This window comes from Pipra filicauda, unplaced genomic scaffold (genome assembly GCF_003945595.2).
Source record: "Pipra filicauda isolate LSUMZ 115617 unplaced genomic scaffold, ASM394559v2 scaffold160_size1671714_pilon, whole genome shotgun sequence".
NCBI lineage: Eukaryota > Metazoa > Chordata > Aves > Passeriformes > Pipridae > Pipra > Pipra filicauda.
Genome location: NW_024104107.1, coordinates 382,350 through 407,656, shown reverse-complemented (window position 1 = coordinate 407,656; position 25,307 = coordinate 382,350). Strand labels below are relative to the sequence as shown.

At 39.3% G+C, this 25,307-nt stretch overlaps 1 protein-coding gene across 5 annotated transcripts in view; it reads right to left on the bottom strand.

Moving 5' to 3' along the window:
• TBL1X (transducin beta like 1 X-linked) overlaps positions 1–25,307 on the bottom strand; it is a 198,715-nt gene that overhangs the window by 23,135 nt on the left and 150,273 nt on the right. For 4 of the 5 annotated variants that reach the window (XM_039379237.1, XM_027735262.2, XM_027735258.2 and 1 more), the window contains 3 exons: positions 14,095–14,240; positions 10,966–11,215; positions 5,221–5,353 (listed from right to left, as the gene is read on the bottom strand). In XM_039379237.1, coding sequence (XP_039235171.1) covers positions 5,221–5,353; positions 10,966–11,215; positions 14,095–14,240 — 529 coding nt within the window. Of the gene's footprint in view, positions 1–5,220; positions 5,354–10,965; positions 11,216–14,094; positions 14,241–15,796; positions 15,847–25,307 lie in introns of those variants that run through there. The other variant, XM_039379240.1, reaches the window with a different exon arrangement.

The following is a 25,307-nucleotide window of genomic DNA, read 5'->3' as shown; positions in this document are numbered from 1 at the left end:
CAGAAGTTAAGGAACATATTTAATTGTGATAATTAACAATAGTGGGAACATAAGTCTTTCAAGGCCTGTTTTATTGGTTAACATGCTAAGTAGGAAATTCCTTCAGTGTTGGCTTTTCCACTATATAAGACTCCAGGACAGTCCTGCCCTCATGGTAATAATCCAGCTTGTTATTGGACCCTGTGAATAAAGTACTCAGTCACTTGGCTATCAAATACAATATCCTATTTGCTAGTTCTAAAAGGGTTATGTTTTGTTTTTCAACAGTTTTATTTAGTCAGTTTTCTGGCAAGGCCTGGGCAATATTATTTTCCAGTATTTTAATTTTGTTTTTCCATTTTCTTCTTCCTAAGGCTACATAAGCTATTATGTGTCCCTGCAGAGAGGCTTTATAAGCCTACCAGTGTGTGGCAGGGGTATCTGTGTGTCTTCCCTTTTGTTGCTGGGGGAAAAAAAAGAGTATTCTCTGCTGTGAAAAATATTCTGATTTCTGTTGAATGATTCAATGAACCCTGACTTATTAGAGGACCATAGCAAAATTCAGTAAGATATTTTATCTCCTTAGCTCACAGAAGCATTTCTATCTGCATGATAAAGTAGCTCTTTCCAACATGCAAGTCATGAACACTTGAGCAGTAGGTATACTCATCTGCACCATGGCAGAGTACTGCCAAATTTTAAGAAGGCTAGTTCGGAAAGAATTTTATTTCATGCTCTCCTGCCTGAGTATGTTCTTCAGCTGCAAGTCTTATAATCACTGTTATTTGGAGATGCAATATTGCTAATGTGTATTTAACACTTTTTGGCTCCAACAGATTAGAGTTTTAACTTTTTTATTTTAAAAGAGATTATTAAAAGCATAAAGAGAAGGGAACTCCTCATAATTTTTCTGACACCTAACTTTTCCTTAATAAAGCAGGTCTCCTAAAGTAAGTGCCTAGTCTTCCTAGGCAATCAGTACAGGGAAGTGCTTCACAGGTATCCTGAGGGAGATCTCTGTCCCACTGATTCTACAACATTGCTCCCTGCAACAGGTTATTCAAGTAGACCCCCCCAAAAGCTGACCACTCTGCATTAATGCATTTGATGCACTGAGGAAAACAGTCCCAATACAGTCACCTGCTAATGAATAAGTACTTACAATTAGCAGAATTAATACCTGGCACTAACATGACAGGAGTGGTGTGTGAAAAACACCCTCAACCTGGTAATTCAAAAAGGTAATTTAGTGGATTCTAAACCACTGATATGAGCGGTTCAGTAACCTGAAGTGTTATATAAAACCCAGAGACCATGACAGCAGATGGCCTGGAAACATCTTTTCTTGCTTCGGAGAGACACAGTCATAACTGAAAGATCTTGGACAGCGGCTTTTACGGATAACTATTTTGCTGACTAGGGAGAGCAAAGGTGCACAGAGTGATTTGCAAAAGACAAAGTTCCTCAGTGTGAGAGAGGCTGGCATAGATCAGCAAAGACAAGCAAAGAAATCTACTGTTGGCTTTTGGTAATGAGGCCAGGTCCTTCTGCTTCACAGCTACATGAATTACTTGAAGGGTATGGCTGGATGTCACAGAACAGAACACACTCTTGGAAGCAGCAGTGGAACATGATGACAGAAACATCCTGAATTCAACAGGAAAAGCTTTTGGAGTTCAAGGCTCTAGCAGCCTTGACATTTACAGTCCATCCACTTCCACACTGGGAAATTCAAGCATGTTCAGAACACTGTGTCACTGGACCATGATGACCTGTGCAAGCAAACTGACAGGTTATTCCCTGGCCAGATTTTGGCTGGTTTTAATTAGCAGTCTTGCTTGGGGCCCTGATGTTCTCTCTGAATAACTCCTGGGCATGGCTTGGTGGTTACAATGTCCAGAGACGATTCCCAGTGTGCAGTTTGTTTGGCAGCCAGGGCAGTTTGCTAGCACAGACACCAGCCGTTTTGTGCCAGCTGGCCTCAGTGCCTAGGAATATTCCCAGGCATGGTTAGTTTACTAATGTGAATGCAGCTGTAATGGGTTTCTACAATACCCAGGGAACATAACCATCTGCAACAATTTAAATGTGTCATAAAATTAAAACTTAGATATTGAAAGATAACTACTGGAAGAAATCAGTCTTTGGACTTATGGTTGGCAGTGGCCAAATCTTGAGATTTACTCAAGCACCTATTTTTTTTTCTTTTTTTTTTAACCTGTCCAAAACACACTGCAATTATTTGTTTTGGAATTTTGATTTCCTTCATCAAGGCTATATGTATACATGGCTGTATGCACACACTTCACTGTATTATAATAATGCTTCTGTTCATAACATCTAAGCATTCTTCTCATAGGCATCTGGTGATAGTCATGCCTTTCTCTGGTAGCCTTTACTGGTATTTCTAGTCTCCCCATCCTCAGCTTTAAGGGTTATGGGTGTGGTGGAAGAGGAAGAGTAGCTGCAGAATATATTTTTTCTAGCTATTTGATCAGAGAAATTCCTGTCTCTATGTTGTATTTTGAAACAGCTCTTTGCAAAGCCCAGAGAGTATATATTCCTGTGCCAGTCTTTACACACTAAAAAATCAGCAACTGGGTAGATGAGACATTAAATATCAAAATCCCTTTCTCTCAGTGGGATACTCACTAAATCTGGAAACCAACGCTCTAGTTTTGGGTAATTCATACTATATTGCTCTTAAACAGCTTGCTTCAGATAAGGTTCTGAACCTGCATTATTCTTCTGGTTCTTTGAGGATTACATCAGGTTGCTGTCTAAACTGTTGCTCCTAATTGTTAGAAAAACTTATTGCTTGCATAACAAGGCTTGAAGAAAATACTTTGCCATGAACTGAGATTTGATTCAGCACTTTATGAACAAAACAAATGTGTTATTAATTCCTCTATTTAATAGTTAGGTTTTGAAATGTATTTTTTAAGACAACAGATGGGTACAATCAAGCAGATGGGAAAACAGAAGAAAACTATGGACTGGGTAGCACAATATGGCTATTATAGAATCTAATAATTTGACGTTCATGCGTCAGACTAACTGCGGTCTTTTTTGTTGAATCATTACTTCGTAAAGGGCAAACAGAACTGCAGCACACTGTAGATCTCTGGGAATTTCTCCCCCTTGTTCAATTGGTGCTGTAACACAGAGTTTACCTGTAGATAATAGCTCACACTGTTACTATACCAGACATCTCAAAGGCCTCTTTGTGCAGTGGCATAATCACTCAGCTCTCTTCCTTCAGTTTCATTCTCTTCTGTGCCTTCCATGCCACGTCACTCATGCCAACTTCATCAGGCACTGGCAGCTGCCTTACCCGAAGGCTAAACTGTGTCCCTACTTCGTTTCTTATGAGCAGGCTAAAATCTGATCAAGATGCACATGCTGCATTGCTGTTAGTCTCCATGAGACACAGCATTTGACTGTACTTCGTAACCATGAGTATATTTATGCACTTCTACAGTCAGTAGCAAAGCTTATTAAAAAGGACCAATTACGCTGAAGGGTAAAGCTTCACTGAAGGGGTAGTGAGAGGGTACTCCTCTACCTTGGATATCTGACTAATGGTTCTGATTATCATCCTCCAGGTTTAACTGAAGCTGTGTAAGATACCACTGTCCCAGGGATCCATCTACCAGTGCTTAGTACTACTCTGAGGCAAAGTTAAACACAGACTGGTTCCTCAGTCACTGCACTACATACTCTGGTTTATTAAATGCTCCCCCATTTAAACTGTGAACACTAGGACTGTGAACCACAGATTCTAGGGAAGCAGTCCAGTATGGCAAGCACTGACTTGCTTGAAATGAATAAATGAACATACTTAGTGCTGCAAATGCTAAAAGTACTACCAGGCCTGAAACAAAGCATTCCAGAATGAAGCATATTCAGCAGGCTTCTGGTTTTCAAGAATTCAGTTTGTTGTCTGAAATTATTTTTTTGAAATTTCTATCTTCACTCTCTTAGAGATCTCTGCTGTTTATCCAAGCTTGAATTTACTTGAATTTTCTTTCCCATTTACACTATAATTCCTTGTTCTCATGTATTAAGTGAATAAAGACAAGAAGACTATTCTGATGATCTTGCCAAAAGCTGAAAATAAAATAAGGACTCTCCTCTTCCTTGTGAGAAATGTATTCTAATACTGCTAAGTAACATTGAGCGATTTACCTGGTCTAAGTTAGATCAGCTTTCCTCCATGTTCCCAGCTAGATTTCTTAAGTTTAGCCTTCATGTTAAGGTTTAACTTTAAGCATGACCAAACACAGATTCCAACAGTGCCAGCATGTAGCTCTTAGGGTATGTTTACAATGGTACTTTTGTTTGGATCAAAAGTGCTTTTTGTAAGTCAGTCTCCTGACTGATCCACTTGCCATGCTGTGGTGGTCATTGCTGAGCAGTCCTGTAGAAGATAGACTGGACTCCCTTCCAATGACACTAAACCAAAACATTTCCTCAAACCTCTCCTTAATGTTCAGCTCATTGGACAAACTTAGGTCCAGTCTGAAGCCTCCCATCTCTATACTTTTAGAAAGAAAACATGGATGCCAATGTCTGAGATCCCAATGCGAACCATTAACCAAGAGCAGTAGATTACACAAATTTCAAATATTCTAGGAATTCTCCATAGTGATTTAAAAAATATTTTAAAAATTTGACTGTATTCAGGGCCACAGAGTGTACGTCTTAAATGTAAAAATGCTTCATATTCTGCATCATCTTATAATTTCTTAACTGTTACACAGGTATAGTATAGTATGGCCTGTCTTCGTGAACGAAGATTTGGGAAAGGTCTTTACCCTTCGAGCCTGCGCAGTGGATTTTTTAGGTGAGACACAGTGTGCGCTGAACTGAGCCCACCCTTTAATCCTGAGGTTCAACTGCCGGGGCCAAGGGAAGTTCGGACAGTGGCAGCGAGGTCCTCAGGACGTAGGTTTGTTTAGAGTGACCTTCTCTTAGATGGATGGCCTTACAGGGCTGACGAGCTCCATCTGCCCGGAGGGGTTCCCTGACCGGGAATCGAACCCGGGCCGCGATGGTGAGAGCACTGCATCCTAACCACTAGACCACCGGGGGGCCCCACAGGTACAGTACTGCTGAAAAAAAACGTGCTGCAGGCCGAAAAAACAGCTTGGAGAATATTCACACCCCGAATACACCTGCAAGTTCCTGCATTTCTGAATATACTCTAACTGCAGAAGCTGGTTTCAGTCATGGTCTTACCCAGATGCTAACAGGTCACTGACAGGGTTCCAGGCACAGATGAACACCTCTGATTCATGGCCCCGAAGGACTGTTGCTTTGTTAGGAGGAATTTCAACATCCCCGTCAATTTCCATTGGCTTTGAATGATTATCTGTGAGGAGACAGATCAGAAAAAGTAGTTTACAAGATGCAGTTAGGTCTGCTTTAAAAACAAGCTAGCTACCCATGACCTAAAGCTTACATCAACATATAAATAATACTCTATGTTGTGTCACTGACCATATTACTCTATTTTCTTCCCTACAGCAATTCAAATTTCTGACATTTCCTCAAAATGTAGAGCTTTCTAAAATATTTTGTATCAATGCACGTAGCTTTTCTTCCCCAAAACAGTCAGTATTTATTTCAGTATAGTTTTTTTTTTATGCTGGCTTCATTAAAAATTACTTACAGATTTTTAACATACTTTAAAAAAGTAACATACGGCACATACATTTTCTTACACAGTGTCCTGTAAGTAATATGTGTGCTACTCACAAAGAATATACCAAGAAAGGACCTCATTCCAAGAGCATGGCAGGGAAATGGCGAGTGATCACCTTCTCATAATACATAAAAAAGGTACCAAATGAGTCTTAGATATTACAGCATATGCATGCTGTAACTCTGTGGTTCGTTAGACTGCAGTCTAAGTAACTTTGTTTTTATAAAGCTTTTTTATTTCCTTAACGAAAAAAAAAGTGAATTGTAAATGATGAATTTCTCTTAGTAACCATTCATTCCAACTTGCATCACCAACCATGTTTTTACTCCAGACTTTCCCTGCTTCATTATAAATCTTCCTCATTAAGCTCTAGCTACACTTCCTGGCAGCAACACAATATTATTATCCTCTGCAAACAAGACACCAACCAAGGACAGGTGACACACTGAAACAGCAGACAGCAGATGCTACACACAGAAGTGTGGCCCATTTTGCAGGGAGCAGACCCAAGAGTGGGTAGCTGGCAGGCTGAGGCAAGGTAGCCTCCTGTTACCTAATCAATGCTTTGGCCAGTTGATCTGCTCTGACTGATCAAAATGCAAGTGCTCTTTCTGGGTTAAGTCTTTTAGTTAGTCATTCTTTAATCACATATGGAGATCCATAGGTTTGCAAGTAGAATAATTATGCTCTTTTATTGCCACATGTTTATGGCATTTAAAATCAGCCATCTGTCCTCATACTCCTGCTTTGCTGAGCTGTTGCCCATCGACTGGGAAAACAGACTTGCATGACACTGCACAACTGCCATCCAGATTTCTACCCTTACCCGGGCTTTCAAATACCTTGTTTGTCTCTGCCTAATTTATGCTGAGTCACACCAGTAGCACTTCTCATTGTACATTTGGTCAAGTACCCTAAAAGTATGTCTGTGCCACATCTACGTTACAGACAGAATGGAATCTACATGTAATTCAATGAGTTGCACAGCACTGAATATCAAAATCAGAAAACAACTAACAGTAGTTTCACACCCCATTTCTAATTAAAGATACCTGTATTTTTAACTACACTTATTACCTATGGACTTGTTACAAAAATTAAACATTAGAAATGCTTATTTGTAAAATCTACAACTATGCTGAGCCCATTCGTTAATCATTGTCCTTGACAATTCCCTATGTGTATGACTACTAAAAGTAATACTGTCAAGCTATACCATTACTCAAGATTTAGCCTGACACTAGCAGCTGGGAGCTTTGATGTGATATTCTGAGCAGTCAGGCACTGAAGAACAAGCAATGCTAAATCCCTCCAGAACATACAAGCCCTGAACTCGCAATCGTCTGTTTCTCAGCACAGCACAGATTCACCAGGTTTAAAGCATATTTTCATGAGAAAAACAGCAGCATGACAATGGTTATGCATTCATCTGTGTCCTGTTCACAGTGTGAGCTGGAAGCTGGGGGTAAATCAAGAAGATATTTCGAGCACTTTAATTTGAAAAATTTAAATGAGATGCTACTCTTACAACATTGGATCCTACTGTTACCTGCCTGGCTCTAAAGGCAGGTCTGCTTTTCACTCTCAATTAAAACCAAACGACAGCTGGGAAGCAGCATTACTCCAAGGTCCCAGAGTCAAGAGGTGCTATCAGAGCAAAGCCATCTGATACTTAGAAATATTTTTTGTTTGTAGATGGCCAGATGGAGGAACCTAGACACACACTTTGAATGTTATTAACTGCTGTGAAAAAAAACCCCACAAATAATCATGCTGTGAAAAAGAAACCTTGATTAGCTGATACCTGCATTAGTACATGCAAGAATGACTGGCCTCTGGGAGCAATGAAATACCTGCAGGATGATTTTGTATTGTCTTCCAGTAATGATTTTCACACTACAGCCTTCGTGGTTCAGGAGAAAAGATGGAAAGATGAAGAGTCTTTCAGAAATCATTTGAAAATGTTCACACTATATGTGTTTTCTTCCTATTTTCATCAGTAGTCAGCAATATTCATATTTAGAGTGTTATTGTTCAGCACAAAAGTTAAAATGCCCCACTGAACAAAGAGGACAGTTCAGGCTTCTGTGATACTGCCTCAGGCTCTTGTCAGATTCAGAAAGACACTAGCAGTATACAATGGTTATAATTATGATAACACCAAAAAACTGCAGAACCCCCTGAGCACAAAATGGCACACTCATAGGAGTGACAAGCTCCTTACATAGCACAAGCTCTTGTGAGCCCTGGTCTCACCTGAAAATTTGGCTTTCCTATGGATGCAGCCACAATGTGTGCATGGGGAATGACAATAAATAGGTGATATCTAGTAACCATCAAGAACAGGCTTCTTTTGTTTTAAAGTATCTTCAGAGCAGAAAGCATTTGGTTAAGAGGACATTTGCACAAAACTGCCTCTGAAAGAGTCTCTAAAAGAGAAGGCAGTTCTACCAAGTGCAGCAGACCCTCACAGGTGAAAACCATAATCTTCAGGTCACAGAGAGGAGGATTCTGTTAACACAAACATTTTCTAAAGGTCAGAAGATCTCTGGTTAAGTCTACACTATATTCTAATTTTTTTCCTCAAATGAATTAAAAATTCCAAATAACTGGAAATCAAAAGTCTTATTCCCCCAAGCTATTACGACTGAAGTTATTTTGTTTTTTTTAAATAACAATTCAAAACACTGGTAATATTAACTCTCTATGTCCTCCAAATAAAAATATATATATATGTATTTTAAAGATCTTCCAACTGCTAACCCTGTCTTTTCTCAGGAAATGTGTTTTTTTTTATTTGAATCTTCAACAGGCCTTTCACTGAGGTTGTTCTTTATGGCTGTAGTTACAAAGGAACAGGGCATAGTCCTCTTTCCAGAGCTTTATTTTTCTTAAACCCAAGCCAATCTTTGCAATTAATATGAAACAAACTACACTAAAAGTATTTGAGTTCTAAAACAATCCAAAGTTTGGCTCCATTTCTAGATGCAGACTTTAATTTTTTCCTATAATATTTAAAGTGACTTAAAACTGAAAACATTACTTGGGAAGCAACAAGAGAAGGTAGAGTTTTTTTATTTAGTATCTGAATCTGCACCTCAAACTGTTGTTATTTTTCTTGTCTCTTTCTTAAATCTATCATTTTATACGGGTAATACCACATACAAAAATCAATCATATTATATTAAATATATTAAAACTTTTTTGGAAAGACTTACAATGTCAGGGAGAACTCTGTGCCAGAATAAATGCAAACTAGATAACTTCTCAAAGACACCTCTTTCACCTGCCTTTTTATGACAGGTTGATATATGGGTGACTTCCAGGTAATGACTAAGGATGCTAGTTATCATTTTTCAATTTCACATTATTCAAACCCATCCTAACACATGCCAGTTCTATGGAATCCAACAAAAGTAAAAACTTTTGGTTTTGGGAAGGTTTGGGAAGTTTCTCACAGCTTTCATATCAGCAGTCTTTTCTACCCAATAGGTCTCCCAGTACTACTTTTTTCTCCCAGGAATAGTCATAAAGGACTTTTCCTTCTCAACATTCCAAGAAAAGGTCTGCAACTCTTTGTGAAAATTCTTCTACTAAAAATAGCTGTGAGAATCATTAATGTTAGATCTGAGAAATCAAGGCTTAGAGTGTGGCTATAAACCTGAACTGATCTTTAAGGCTTTCCTTTTATTAATTCATTAATAATGTATGTTTCTTTGGATCAGAAGGAAATAAGTCTGAATGGTTCTCTATTTGTGATAAGCTGATAATCAGTTTTCTACCTTAAGAACTTGTTTTTTCCTGGTCCTGAGATAGTAAGACATTCTCCAAAAATTTTCATGTATCACCTGAAGAAATGTGTCAAAACCCAAAATGTCAGCGTTTGATACGTTTAAAAGTGCTTTTTTTTTACATTTGGTTTCTCAAATGAAAAATGTAATTTAAATAATTGCATTTTTACTGGGGAAAACTATCCTGTCTAACTCGAATTCTCTGAAGAAAAACCTGGTTTGAAAGCATTTTCCTCACTCACCCACACAGGAATCTAGTCAGATGAAAGATGGAGACTGATAAGGGTATCTACACTGCAGAACAAACAAAATCTGTTACATGACTACAATCCTGACCTGTCACTTGTCTAAGCCAAAGAGCTGTTGGGACTTCTACAAAACCTGACATGCATGTTCCTCTAGAATTCCCTAAGGAGGCAAGTGGGCAATAAGGTCTCATTTCAGAAGTTAGGTAGTACCCTAATAGGACTTGCACACAGAAACCAGAACCAGTAATCACATCTGCCTCACAATGTTAGCACATCATCAAGATCCAGTTACACAAGCAGGCATGTCCACTCCATGTTTGACATGTCTGACTTCAGATGTCTAAGACACGAGTGCAGTCTCCCTTGGTCATACATGAGCAAAGGTGAATTCAGAGCTCTTGAGAACTGACTGTTCCCACAAACCAAGGAAATCCCAGGAAGGTAGGATCTTCTATTATGTACCTGCAGCAAACTGTATGACTAAGCATGTGCTATTAAATAAAAGGCTGAGGAACAATTTTCCTCTGTGCCTTCAAGACAGGTTGGGTGCATCCAAGCTGTCTCCTGGGAATGGTCCTTGGTACAAGTGACTCCTTATCCTGTGCTTGGCAATGCTGAATAGGGACGGATAGTTGGTACAGTCCAAACTGGACTAAAGACCATGACAGTAAGGCTATGGATAATCCTATGCTCAGCCCCATTGTACAAGAATGGAAGCTGATATAGGCCAAATTGGGCCAAAGACCATGCCAAGGCAATGGATTCTCATAAGACAGTTACTGCACAAGGCTACACTCTGGTCATACTGTATTTACACAGATATGGCTTGTAGGTCCCAGCCTCTCAACCCATCTTTCTCCTAGCCTGGCCAAAATGACAAGCTTTGGCTACAGCTTGTCCCAAATTTTATCAAATATCTAAAAGCACCTATAAAGCTGATAATATCAATAAAACCTGCTCTAAGGAGAGAGCATAGAGTTCCACTTCTTGATCCTGTCTTCAACTTGCAATTCTGAAGACATCTGAAGTTTCTGGATTCTGAGAGGAGACCAGTAAAGCACAGCACTGTGACACAAAACGCCACTTTTACTTGGCAACCTTTCTAGAAATACCCCGTCCTCCTGAAAGCACTGCCCTTAGTTCTACCACCTTGCAGAAAGTACACCTTGCAGCCCACCTTGCAATTAAGTACAAGAATATCACTGAAACAAAAACTGCCTTACAACAAAAACTGTCTTACTTATTGCATGTGCCCCATTCTCCTCTCCATTCACAGTGGCTTCTCCGTTCTTTGGTGTGTTCTGCTGGGAAACAGCGGTCGTCGTTGCTCCAGCTGTCGCTGCCGTTGCTGCCGCTGCTGCCGCTGCACTGGCTTGTTGCTGAGCGAGCTTCTCTCTGAACGCTTGCTGTCGGGTCTGAACAACATCAGGCATCACCGCGTCTATCAGAGACAGTGATTCTATTGGCCTGCCGTCAAATACTGTACCATCCTGCAGGGAAAATGAGCAGAAGTGAAACCCCAAGTTTAGGATCTTCACCACTGAGGCTGGCAAAGAGGTAATGACGCAGGGAAACAAAACTAGGTTGTGTGAAGATACTGCACTTTGACTTATCCAACGGTGCCACATGACTATGGACCGGCTCTCTCTCAGATCCATGGTGGTGGTACTCATGGTCCACTTAGAAATCTGTTCAGTAAAAAAGTATTCTGTTGGAATTTTATAGAAAATCTAACCATATAAATGCTTTACAGAGGCAACAGAAATTATGCTGTGGGAAAAAATATGTCTGACAGATGACAGAAGGTTTCAGTTTGTTTTCTATTTGAAAAAAAGAGTCATGGCTAAAGCCATGACAAAGGCAAAAACAGACTTTGGTTAAACTGTTTGTCTTCCTGCATTTGCAGGAGCATAGGAATGGAATGGAAGAAGCTGATGAATAATGAAACTCAGCCAAAACATGATGTATGCACAAATTCAGTGGTTTCTTACACAGTGTTCATCAGCCTAGCACCACACGTTGCAGCTGATTTCACAGGACAGCCTTGTCATTATTTTTCCTTTATTCCACTACTTTTATGCATAATAGTAATGACTTTCCTTTTGATTTCTGTAAATTAGGCTTCAGATTTAACAACCAATTGAATAAATTTTTAAGGGCTGTTTTTTTAAGACTTAATACAGACTCAGATCAACAACTGCTGTATCTACTTAGCTTTTCTTCACTTTCACTCTCCTATTAAATATAGGAAAAAGATTTTAGAAGTCTTTATAAAGTGCTATTTTACCAGTCTTCTGCAAACTCCCTTTAATTCTTTGAAACAATAATGGCCCAGCAGTGAGAGATTTGTGCTTGAGAAATAGCAGATAAGATTAGGGTATGGATAAATGACGTAACTGGTAAACAATATAATTTTCAATAGATAACAACAACTAATAAGGAAAAGTAGCTGTTTGCCTGACTGCTATGCTTCTGCTGGACTAGTCATTGCATTACCCCTTAAAATTACAATATTAAGATAATACATATTTGTTTCCTCATAGTGAAGAAAAATGAGGAAAGAGTCATCAGACAAGAAAAATATCATCTCCCTTTCTCCTCAACATCTTTTTATGTAAATGTCTCTGCTGACATTTATTTGAATATTGACTCAAATCCTTGCTGCGCAATAAACAAAAGGTTTGCCAATGGATTCTGCCATCTTACATTTTCAACTGTAAAACTGCTCACTGGACTATGACTGCCCTCAACATACCACAAACAATAATTTTATACACACTAGTTTACAGATTATACACTAGTTTATTGATTACTTGCCACTCAAGTAATACAGGTAAAAAAGTATATACGAAGCATAAACGTAGCCCTTACTGGCAGTCAGTTGTAGCAAAAATGGCCTTTGCTTAGGTGTAACATATTTAACAGGATGTATTTGAACAGAACCATAGAGTGGCTTTGGTTGGAAGGGAGCTTAAAGAACATCTAGTTCCAACCCCCGCCAATGGGCAGGGACATCTTCCACTAAGACGAGGTTGCTCAGGGCCTTATTCAACCTGAATCAAACCAGGATGAGAGCAACATAAACTTTAATGGTGACAACAGACCTATTTTTAGATTGTTCTCTCAATTTAGGGCAATTCTGAAGCTGGACCCATGAAAAGCAGGTCCCTACAGGTCTCATACAACCTGAACTGATATAGGTGCTGTTCACAGCTGAAAGTTTCTAACTGTGTGGCTCCAATTTCAGGCATGGGGCAAAATGTTAAGTAGCAGCAAAATGGGACAGCTTCCTAACACAAGTTTGTTATTACAACTGCATCAAAGTGCAGCCTGGCACAAATGTCAAATGTCATTGCCCCAATTACAAAATAACACATACACAAATCTTATAAGTGATTATCAAGTCATAAAAAGAAAACCACACAGAATGTTTGGATAAAAACAAGAGTTTTCAAACTACTCATTGCAAACAACACCACCTTTTCTCCATTTTATATCCCTTTGTTTTCACCCATGCTGTTCACATGCTACATTCAGGTACAGAGGAAAAAGCAAAAGCTTTTTTGTATTAATGTTTATTATAGATGTCTGTCAATCACAAATATGTATGGTAAATATTTTGTAAAGCAATGCTTGCTTATCTGTCATGCTTCACTCCCTCTCAAAGCATCATGTCTTTAAGGTTGGCAGGGCAAAAACACTGGCTTTTCCCACATCCCTTCTTTGTTTCCCCTGGCAGTTCAAGGAGGACAGAGACACTTTGTGGCTGTTTGTACAATCCCCACAGACAACCTGCACCCCAGACACAATCAGAATTTACACACACCGGTTTCAGCATGTACAGGATGCCTGGTCTTATATGATCTGAGTCAAAGTCACTGAAATCACTCTCCAGTGACCTCCATGGATTTTTTATCAGGCTTCTCATGGCTTGCAAGCAGTGCTGCCTGCTAGGAGGTGTCAGGGAGTGAAGTTTTAACCTACACTGTAGGTTTTCCCTGCCAAATTCTGCTGTGACCTTGAAAACACAAGGCCGTAAAAACACAGATGGCTTTTCTTGTTTGCTGCAAGAACCTGTGCACCCAACATCTGTTGCCTGGGGTAGCAGAAACACCATTAATATCCATTTAAATAGCACAAAGAAGGCCTCAATGCCACAGCTAAAAACTGAAATATGTCTCAGAGCTTTTCAGCTCTCACCTGGGAACGGGGTGAGGTACGAGGAATAAAATGAAAGCAGATCAAGAGAAACTGGGTACCAGTGGCTCATGTCTCTGGGCTGTTGGGACGTGTTGCTTGGCACATTCCAATGTGCTGGCCAGTGGGGGCAGTGGCGGTGGCACAGGGGGAGGGGGTTGGTGGTACTTACTTCATTGATGCTGATCTCAGCCTCCACATACTGGAGTCCCTTCTGGAGGATGGAGATGAGTGCGGCAGGTGGCACTAGTGTTCCGTTGATGTTGGACTGGCTGATGTGGCTCTCGATACCGAAGGTAAAGGCCGAGTGGGAGAAACCTGAGAGCAGGAAAAGGAAGCCATGACATGAAATCTAAATGCACCAGTCAGATACACCTTCATGGTCTAAAAATAATTCTGTCCTGAGATCTGAGAGACACTGCCGTGTAAGCAGAAGGATGTGGGCTGGCGGCACGGAGCCGGGGAGGTCATCCAGAGCCATCCTGACCACCCATCCCCCACCACCTGGGGAGGTGTACAGAAATGGAAATGCAGGCAGACAAAAATAACTGCACTAACTGAAACAAAAAAACCCCCCACAAAACACACGAAAAACATCAATTGCCACAAGGGCAGGTCCAGCTAAAAAAAGTGCCTCAAGTCTCCATTTCCCTTGCTGAATATTTCAGTGCTGGTTGTTTGCTGAAGCTGCACACTTAAATCCCTACCAGCGTGCAAGTTGTACAAAATCCAGGCATAGATGCAGCTGACACAGGGGAGACATTCCCTTATACCAGGGATTTCAAATTCTCTCGCATATATTGTATATATGATGGGCAGAGCACTACCATTAAAATGTGAAACTACAGAAAGACCTAATTTCTGTATGTGTACAGTAACAGCAAAAGCAATTAATTGGGATCTGCCAGGCAGCACATGACAACCCAATGTGGCAGCCTGTATTTTAGCCAGAAGTCTTTCTCTTCCCTGTTTTATTTTTGTCATTGTCTGAGTAAATAAGTGGCAGTGAAGGTGATGGCACCAAAAATCAAAGGATTTCAGTGGACAAATTTTAAAGAGTGTTGCCTTAAATGCTGGATGAAGCTGCTCAGAACTGTTGCTGGGTATGAAGGCGAGCGCTGCAGAGCAACTGCACGTAGGGGCAGCTGTGGGAGGGGGGAGGGGGAACAGGATGTAGATATAACTGTAGGAACCCATTTATCATCACACTGTCTCCAGAGCATTAATCTAACATTAAAAGCCTTGGGGAAACCACCCATGCACTGTCTCAAACAGGAAGAACCCTCACGGTCTCCACCAAATAGACAAGAAAAAAAAAAAAAAAAAAAAAAAAAAAAAAAAAAAAAGGCAGCTTTCAAATGAAAATACTGCCATTAAATATAGCTGTGCCTCTTCCCCTTGTCAAGAGTAGTTTCATTTATAGTTTTGTCCGTTAAGGGATTTCCCCCGTATCACTGCAATGTCCACTTGTGTGCAGGCTGGGGATGTGATTTTGGGCTCGTGCCATACTAATGCTTTTTTTCTCTTTTCAACATCCTTTTTGCAGCTAGTTCAATTATGAACATAGATAGCTAATAAAAACAAGCTGAGAAACAGAATGCCTCCCACCGCAGGCATTGAAACCGAGATATGTATTTCTCTGTGATTCTCCCCTTCCCCCCACTACACATTTTATTTTGCTGCTGCTTTTCTCTTTTTCCTGGTAACAACCCCTATCATCTCCCTTCCCAACCCTAACTTTCCTTCCTGGCACGCTCCCAGTTTTGGGGAATGTTTGGGATGCTTTGGACATTTTTTAGGAAGTGGCAGGTCTGCCTATCAACAGAATTATGCAGGATTACTAGGCATGAAAATAAAGCACGGAAAAAGCTCACCTGAAAAACTGCAGTATCATTTATCTAATCCCTGGTCCAATTCTTATTCTGTATTGCTCTTTATGACCTGGTCTAGTTTATGAGCTGCTGGACCCCCTGCTGTACACAAAACAGACTATAAGATCTGCAAGGCAGTGTTTTCCCTTGTTGTTAGTTTTGTAGGACATCTAGGTATGTTACTGGGCACCACAACAAGGAAGAAATCAAGTATCAAGTATACACAGCCTGCCTCTGAGAGATCCAGGGCCTGACCACTGAACACTGAAATCTCTGCATATATCTATAAATACATGGCATGCAACCAACCAGAATTAGAGAATCAGATCCCTCTTTATTTATATTTAAGTGGTTTTCAATTAATCAACAACAGTAACAAAACTTTCTTAAAAAAGAATGGACTTAAAAAAACACATGACAGATAAATCAGCAAGTCTACATAAGAACGAGAAAATGAAGCTGTTGTCCAAGAGCACTGAAGGCGGCTGCTGAAAACCCCAGCAGCTAGTTTGTAAGTCACCAGTTCAGCAAATTGTAACATGGTCTCTGATTAAAACGACAGGTGGAGGGCATAAAAATGGCAATCAACAAACATGGATAGAAAATGAAAAAAAAAAAAGGAAAATCATGACTATGGATCTATGGTAGGCATAATTTTAACCATGACTTTTTACCTCTCATTATTACATTTGGTATCTTACAGACTTTTTAGTTGTCTGCTGCCACATATTAAGCCCCTTCTTTGCCAGGAGACAGATGATTATGGAACACAGATAACCTCTTTGTCCAGTACTGTATTGCCACATGCCCAAAGAGCAACACATCTCACCTCACTGCATGTGAGAGAAGAAACTTCTCAGTACAAAACCCAGTTGTGTTATTGCAACAAATCTTGTTATCTTACTGTTTCTCTTGATGCTAAGAAACTATTACCAAAGCACCTGTTAGATGAAGAAACACAAAACTTCTGGGTACACTGTTGCTGAAGAGCAACCTCCAGTTGGATCTGAGAAGATCCAAATACTGAAACATCAGTAAAGCAAAACTGTTTAAGTGGGTGCTGCTGGACATGGTGCTTCTCACCACTCTTGAAAAAATCCTCCCACACAATTGTAATTAAAAGAAAAACACATCAGAAACATGCTAACCAGTCCTCCAACTGTCAGCTAATTCCCTCTTAACTTCTTGTACTACTATAGCACAGTTAACAATAGTTAACAACATCCTCAATGAAGCTGTACCTACATCAGTTTTCTGGTAACATTGAAGAATCACCTGAGCTTTACTTTTATAGTTACCAGATATCATCAATGTACAATGAAATGCAGAGCAAAGTTGCAGCTCTATAGTTCAGTCTTACAAAAAGGTGATTTCCATTAAACAAAGGCAATTTTTAAAAAATGTTAGCTTGCTAACTTGGCCCTCCTTCTACTTTCATGAAACCACACCAGGGATGCAAAGCTGAAACACAAGCACCACCCCCACTTCCAGTCTGTCAAGGCAGTTGAGGAGCATGAACAGAGACAGAAGGTGTTCTGTAGTCAGGATCTAAGAAAGGATGTGGTAGGGATGACGTGAAATTACAGTAGACACAAACTGAAAATGCTGTAGCAGCAGTGAAACGAATGAAAGTTGCAAATCTGTGTCCATATGCATTCTTTCTCATAAATTCTGTCATTTTGGTGACTGTAACAAAATCTTAATGTAATAAACCCTTTGAGGACACATGCAATGAGACTGAGCTTTTAAGGTTAAAGACATAAACACAAAGGGCTGAAGAGGAGAAAGCACAGCCACACACTGAACGGGTTTCATAGCAGTGACCCAGACAATCACTTGTGCTGTGACATGACCAGTGCCCTGAACTGCATCTTTCAGAAGACTTGAGAAAATGCTTCCAGGTTTTTTCTGCCTTAAAAAAGATGAGAAAAGAGAAACCACCAAACTATGCATAATCTGTAAATACATCATTATACATGAAAAATATATTCAAATGAACAGTGAAGATCTTGGGACAATCTTGGTATGAATGGAAGTGATCTATTACCTGCGGAATAGTTGGGCTTGAAGCATTTTATAGAGCATAAAAGCAGAGAGGAAACAATGAACAAAGAAAAAATTACTTAAATGACCCCCTCCACCCCCCAAAATTGTTATGCAAGTCAAAAACAGACTTGAAAACTGAGTGGAATTCCTCATTGGGAGTTTCCCACACTTTTTTGTACTGACAGTGGTAACAGGTTCTGGTTCTGTGCTGCATCTTTTCCCACACCGAGGTGTCTGTATATACTCTCAGTGGTACATACACAGCCATTTGGGAATTCTTGCCCTAGGCAGTGCCAAAAAATGCATATGTAAGACTGTGTTTTGCAAAATTTCACTGATAGGTTTTGCTATAACTGCAAAAATGGAGATGATAGAGATTTTTTTTTCCTTTGACAGCTCCTTTTTCAGTTAAAAATGGCCTTCCTTTAAAACTAGATTTGTCATTGATCATAAAATGACTAAATTTTATTTAATTAACATAATGATGTTCTGCTTGTCTGACCTGCAGGCTACGTAGTTTTAATTGTTTGCAACATGCCTGGCTCACAGTAGAAATGTAGGTGTAGGAAAGACAACTGGGAAGCCACGCAGCCTGGGGAATGACCTGTCTTCTCCAGAGATGTGCCTCACCTCTTCTGGGAGCAAAGCGTTCCTCCTTCTAGGCTCGCAACTGGGGTGGTGCTGAGTATTCCCTACACCAGCTCATCTGGCAGTTGCAACTCAGTTAACTGACACCCACCAAGTGCTCCTTTCAGTTTCTGATCCTTTTAGCACCGCAAAAACCATCTTTTTCAAACTGCAGTCTTGAATTGTTACAGCTACAGCACCTACTGCCGTGGTTGTACAGGTGAGGGGAATGACAAAGAGGGGTCTGTGGAAGCAATGACTTCTAAACTCTTGCAGTCTTTGCTGGTTACTCAGGAGTTGCCTTGGGGATGCCCTGATGAACGATAGTTAAGTGATCTGTAGAACACTTAACACAAACAGTTTTCTGTTTGTGAACTGGACTTAGTTTTCTCTGGTAAATCCAAATAGTATGCCGTTTAAATAATTTTTGAAAAACCACATTTTTAAGTTCTTTGCAAATTACTCAGTTTAATCATTCACACTGTAAGGTCCTTCACTGAAACATTTGTTACTGTAGAGAATAAAGAATTATGAACATAAAGTTTCCTTTTACACACACCTCAAGCATCTTTATCCCAACACTGAGTACAAATCTTTGTATAACTAATGCTCAGTGTGGCCCTCTGTCCTGGAAACTAGTGAGATTTCATATGGAAGTCTATGTCATTCCTTCAGTAAATTTTCCTATTTCTTTAACTCAAGCACTCCAGACCGAGGTTTGCAAATACAGACATCTTAGGTTCAATTTCTGTAAATGACTAAATTAGTGATGTTATTACCTCAATAAAAAGGGAGGAGAAAAAAAAGAGAAGGCATAAACTGTCTGACAATCCCTTCTTTTTCTCTAATAATTTAACCATCTCCAGGTGGAAACAACCAGCACTTTTTATTTAATTGATTTCTCTGACATTGTGTTTTCTTTCTTTTTGGGAATTCCCAATACAATCTCCTCCAACCCTCACCTCTGAAGTAACGTAGTGTTCTCTTTTAAAGTACAGGACACAGGCAGGTTCAGGATACAAAAAAGAGCAAGGCTTTAGAACTTATTAAAACTTCTAGCTCAGTAGAATCAACCTGCAGCTGCTATAATGGGATCCACTGGCAATCTTGAGTTTTCCAGATGCACAAGTGCCTGTTTTCTTAAGTAAGTCTTGTACCTGGCACTAGTGCTTAGACTTTGACCAAAGTACAATTCATGTAAGAATGGAGGGCACATAAGAGCTGACTACAGCTGTACAGGCTGCAGGGGAAAACAAAAAAATATGGTTGTGAGGGGCAAAGGAAAGTCATCTATTCTGACTATAAATGGGTATATGGGCAAAAATCCTGGGAAATTTAGATAACATCAAGTAGGAACAATCCACTGTGTTATGAGTCAAAAGAAAATCACATGCAGGAGGAATAGACATCCCCACACAATCCCATCAGCTGCTTTACCACGTTACCAAACTCAAGTAATTCCACAGCTGCCTGCACAATTGCTTGCCAAAGAAATCAGATGTAATCAGTCGAAAAACATTCACCTCAAGTTTGACATCTGGGTCTTGGGAGTGCCATCTAAGCAGTTAGGCAAAAATGGAAGAGTGGTGCAATGTGGTGTTCTGAAATAAATTAGAGCCCAACCAGTGCAGTTGAAAAAAAATCCACAAAAAACGCCAGTGAAATATGACCACTAATAAAGTAATTTCCTCCAAATACTAATGTACAAACAAAACAGTTAATGTTAAATTAAGACTTCCGTAGGTCTAGACTTACCAGTGTAGAGAAGAGCAAGGGACATGGATCACTACGGGCAGACTTGAATGCAATGTCTGGATGCAAAACCAGAAGCAAACAGCTTAACTTAGAGCAACTATATTTTCTTAATTGGGGGCCTAATGCTAATCTAGTTCCTCAGGTAAATGATGTAATTTCTTGCCATGGCCCAAGAGAATTACAGTGATGTTCTTCACTGTACTTGACTGCAGCTACCATCTTAGCCTAGTATTCCCCCTTCTACATGATGCAGTGAGTGAGAACTGAGAATGTAATATGGATCCCTATCCTGCTTCTCCTTAGATTACTGTCTAAATTTAAGTATGTATCCATAAAAATATGGTCATAAACCCCCAGTGTACATACATGCAAAGGTTTCACAAAAAGGATACTAGCTTCTGTGAAATATGTTTGGTTGCAGTTAATAAGTGTCTAGTGCCTCAAGCCACTAATAAGATTCTACTAACAGTTAAAAAACAAAGGTAGACAAAATCCTACAGCACATCTTGTTTACTATTCACAGCAGACTGAGATTCTTCTCCTAGCTGAGCTTTTTCTTTCTCAGTATTACATCCTAAGATGCCTCTCTGTTTTTGGTAGTGTCTGCTTATTTTGAAGTCTTACCTTTGCAATTACATAAAGGGCTTAACAAGGACGCACATTAGCAATTTAAAATAGAGAACTGCAGTTGAAATATATTTTTAGAAAAATCAGCTGAACAATAGGGCTTGTACATTTGTTTCAAGATTAGGATTGCTGAATGATTAAAATTATTTTCAGAACCCTGGGAAATGTGTCCTGTATTACAAGCACTTTCACAGTTCCTGGGAAATAAAAAGAAAGGATTCCTAGCTGTAGGTAAAATTATAGTATGCTTAGTTACCCAAAGTATTGTAGAAGCGATTATTCACTAATATTAAACATTCTGCTCTTTTTTCTTGGATATTTGACCTCTTCCCCTTCTGCCAAGAATTCAGAGTAAATGTCTGCTACCCAAAATTATTTTATTATGTGCCAAAGAATGTTTTTGGCAGGTATCTTTTTTTTCTTTTTCATGCAGGAAAATATGTTGGAAAAGATTAATACAACTTGGAAATTATTTTTGATGAACAGTACTTGGCACACACTGTGTAAGCCTTTCTGAGGACTGCAAATCAACAAAAAGAGAAATAAAATACAGAGAGAAAACAGAACACGACCAATAGAACTTATAAAAATCTCTTGAAAACAAGATCTGAAATAATCCCTGTTTTCAGTCACTCTGTGTAAATTAGAATGACAATTGCAAATAAATATCAACACAGATCTAGCAATTTAATGCAACTATGGGCAAGTTTTGAAGCTGCTTACAAAGGCCACAGCAAGGAAAAAATTATCTTCTCCTTTAAATTAACGGGATGTTGTTATCTTTTAGTCATGTCTGTGCAACCAAACATCCAAAGAGAGAGACTTTTAAAGATTACATTTATAGAAGAGACTTTCACAGTCATACATATTGCCCTTCAGCTATGTTCTTCTCTCTGTTCTAATATACACCTATAAGTGGTGGCCCATAATGAAAGGCAGTAAACCGACAAATGCTTAGCAGTGCACTGGTTTTGCTAGCAAAGCCATCTTGACCCTTGGACATCTGTCTTCCACCCCATATGCTATTTTCTTAATACCCCTAAAATCCTGCATTTATGCAAGTTTTAAAAAACAGAACACAAAGTGATCAGAAACAAAACTTGTGCTATGGATTAAGTTTGCAAAGGTGTAATTGTTTACGTTTGTATAACTTAAGAATCAGCGCATTTGTTCAGTGTCCAAGATCCAACAAATGGCAACTTTCAGGCCGAAGTAAAATCAAGACAACCAAGTTCAGAAAACTGTGACAAGACCTAGAAGGAAATACGAGGTAAGCAGGAAATACTCAGTGTATTTCTTTCCTTCACATGAACTTAAAAATTCTGCACGAAGTACTGCTTTCTTACACAGCATTTATCTTGCTTTTATGCAAGATAAATGGGTAGAATAAACAGAAGTTTTCAAAAGGACCTCTTGAGCTCCACCACAAAACATTTGAAACTATTGTTTATAAGTATATACATAAAAAGATATCTGGTCACAAATCTCTGTGCATATAAACCCACCTAAAAATGGCTCTCATACAGCTTATTACATTGTTCTGAAAATATTACCAGAAGAAAGCATGACAAAAATAACTTCTTTAGCTGTAAAAATTCTTTTTCTTCTCCATTGTGAAATTTGGATTCTGTGAAACCAACCAATACCGCTAATTCATATTCACTGCTCTATGAAAAAAGTATGTAATTGGTTTTGACTTGCACAGGTGCTGTTGGCTTACAAATCAAGTTGCTTATCTTTAAAGGAAGCTGGGAAAAGTATTTACTTTTAACCTATCAGCTTCATTCTTCCCAAGATTTATATCTTTGATAAGTTTATAAAAAATGGTTTGGGAACTGCAGCTCAATAAAGCTTTTTGTCTTCTAATGCTGACCCTGATTTTCTTAAAATGTACTTAGTGTTTACAAAGAGAATAAATGTTTACTAGCAGAGACAGAAACTGTACATAATAATACAGTTCTGATTTTAGAAATGGATTTGTCTTTTTAGCAGTCATCCATTCTCAAACTATGAAGCATAATTTCAAATTCAGAGTCAGTCTCACTGTTTCTGGAATCATACAGTCACTATCTCCCTAGTTAGAAGAAATACATGAAGTAGAGGAGAGATTAAAAAAAAAGGAGATGCAGTTTAGTAAAATCCCTACATACATCCTTTTGATAATACACTATTTTACTCCAAACATATTATTCTGGAAGCATTATATATATATTATGTTGTATTATATGCAATATGTATAGTTACAGATGGTTTCCCATCGTATAAGAACATTCATTCTGAGGTGACTTTTATGAAACACTTTGATTTAAACCATACCATTTTTTTGGTCACACTTCTCAGGTTTTCTTATCCAAGGGTCACTTTAACACATATTGCACTCCTCGAACAACACTGTGGCTTTATTTATCTACAATAATTCATGAAAAGACACAAAAGTTGGTTCTATAGCCAACTTCCAATATATCAAAGATTTGGAACAAGCCTTAAGTCATTTTATTTTAATTGTAGGCTGGTCCTAAGAAGGATAATACATCATACAAATAGGACTGCATGCCCACAAATCAGACCTGTGCTAAATCATAAGAATTAAAAGCGGAGTTTGTTTTGCTCCAAAGCCTTGCCATTGTACAGCTAAAAAGGTGAAAGAATCCCTGCCTTCAGTCTTAACACCAGTTCCTGAAAAATATAGTTAGCATCTCATTCATACTATGTTTAGTGATTCACCTATTAATTCATAAGCAGCAATCTGAAATAATTGAAAAAGAATGTTAAATATTGTCCCAGCCCCCCTGTAATAATCTTTACTCAGAGAATTTCAATATATTTTAGGACTATAAACTTTCAACATCTGTTTTGAGGTGCTGTATGTAGTATTAGCTTTATTTTCAAAGAGGAAAACTGAGGCACAGAAACTTTAGGGCCAGGTTTAAACACTCGGTTTTTATGTATGTCCTAAAAATGTATTACTTTATTTATTCAGTAATACCTGTTTCAGCACTCAGTTACACTAGCACAAAAGTACCTGTGCAAAGAGAAGGTAAACAAAATACACAAGTGTCCTCACATCTGTGCAGCTGAGGTCGATCTACAAACTCCAGTTACTCTGTGCTGCAGGCAGAATATACATGGCCCAAGGGAGAGTGATAACATGTATGTAGGCACAAATAATGCAACCACAGACTGTTACTGAAACTACACTAAAATGTTTGTTTAATCTTTGGCTGGCGGGTTGTCATTTCAAGGATGCATTTTCCCCTCAGCAAACAAAAGGTCTCCATCCTTCCTTTAGAGTGTAGCTACATACAAAGCCTCAAGAACATTCCAGTGACTACCCTGCTGACAGCACCTTTACCTACAGGTTGTTTAAAAGATCTTTGAGGCTCTTCAGGCTTGAGCAGGAGGCTGGCGTACCTGAACATGAGCCAGTGATGTGCCCTTGCAGCAAGGAAAGCCAAGAGCATCCTAAGCTGCGCTACAAAATGTGTTGCCAGAAGGTCGATGGAGGGGATCCTTGCCCTCTACTCAGCGCTGGTGAGACATGTCTGGAGCACTGTATCCAGTTCTGGGCTCCCCAGTGCAAGAGAGACATGGATACAATGGAGAGAGTCCAGCAGAAGATCAAAAAGATGATCAATGGACCAGAACATCTCCCATACAAGGAGAGGCTGAGAGAGTTGGGACTGCTCAGCCTAGAGAAGAGAACCTTATCCACGTGCATAAATGCCTGAGGGAGGTGCAAAGAAGATAGAGCCAAAATCTTTCCAGTGCTGCCCAGTGACAGAACAAGAGGCAAATGAAACACATTCCAAAATAAACTGCTTTCCTACTGTGAGGGTGATAAAGTATTGGAACTGTCTGTCCAGGGAGGTTGTGGACTCTTGATCCTTGGGAGATATTCAAAACTCAACTGGACACAGCCCTGAGCAACTCGCTGCAGCTGACCATGCTGTGAGCAGGGGAGATGGATTACATGATCTCCAAAGGTCCCTGCCAACCTGTACTATTCTCTGATTCTGTCATCTCCTGAGACACCATCCAGACTGAACTCTTCTATGACCCTAACGAGCCAAACTGGACAAAAACATTAAAAAGGCAAAAGAAAAATCATTATCCACTGGCTCTGTCATCATTGCACACTACTGTCACACTGAACAAATGACTTTATTGACAAAGTGATTAATTCTTATAATGAATTATTCTTCAAGATATAGATTTTAATAATTTAATAAAAAAACAAGCACTGTACATTCCCCTTCTACCTAGCAGCAGCCTTCCTACACAAAGGAAGCAGTTAGCTTTGAAGCAAATTTAGCTGACCTATATATGCCAATCTTTTATGCTATGCTTAATTTGAATTATTTTCAACATGCACTTCTCTCATCTGTGACTCAGGAACTCTGTGCCATACACAGTTGTTCAAAAAAATACTCTCAACATACCTCATGCAGGAAAAGTATGG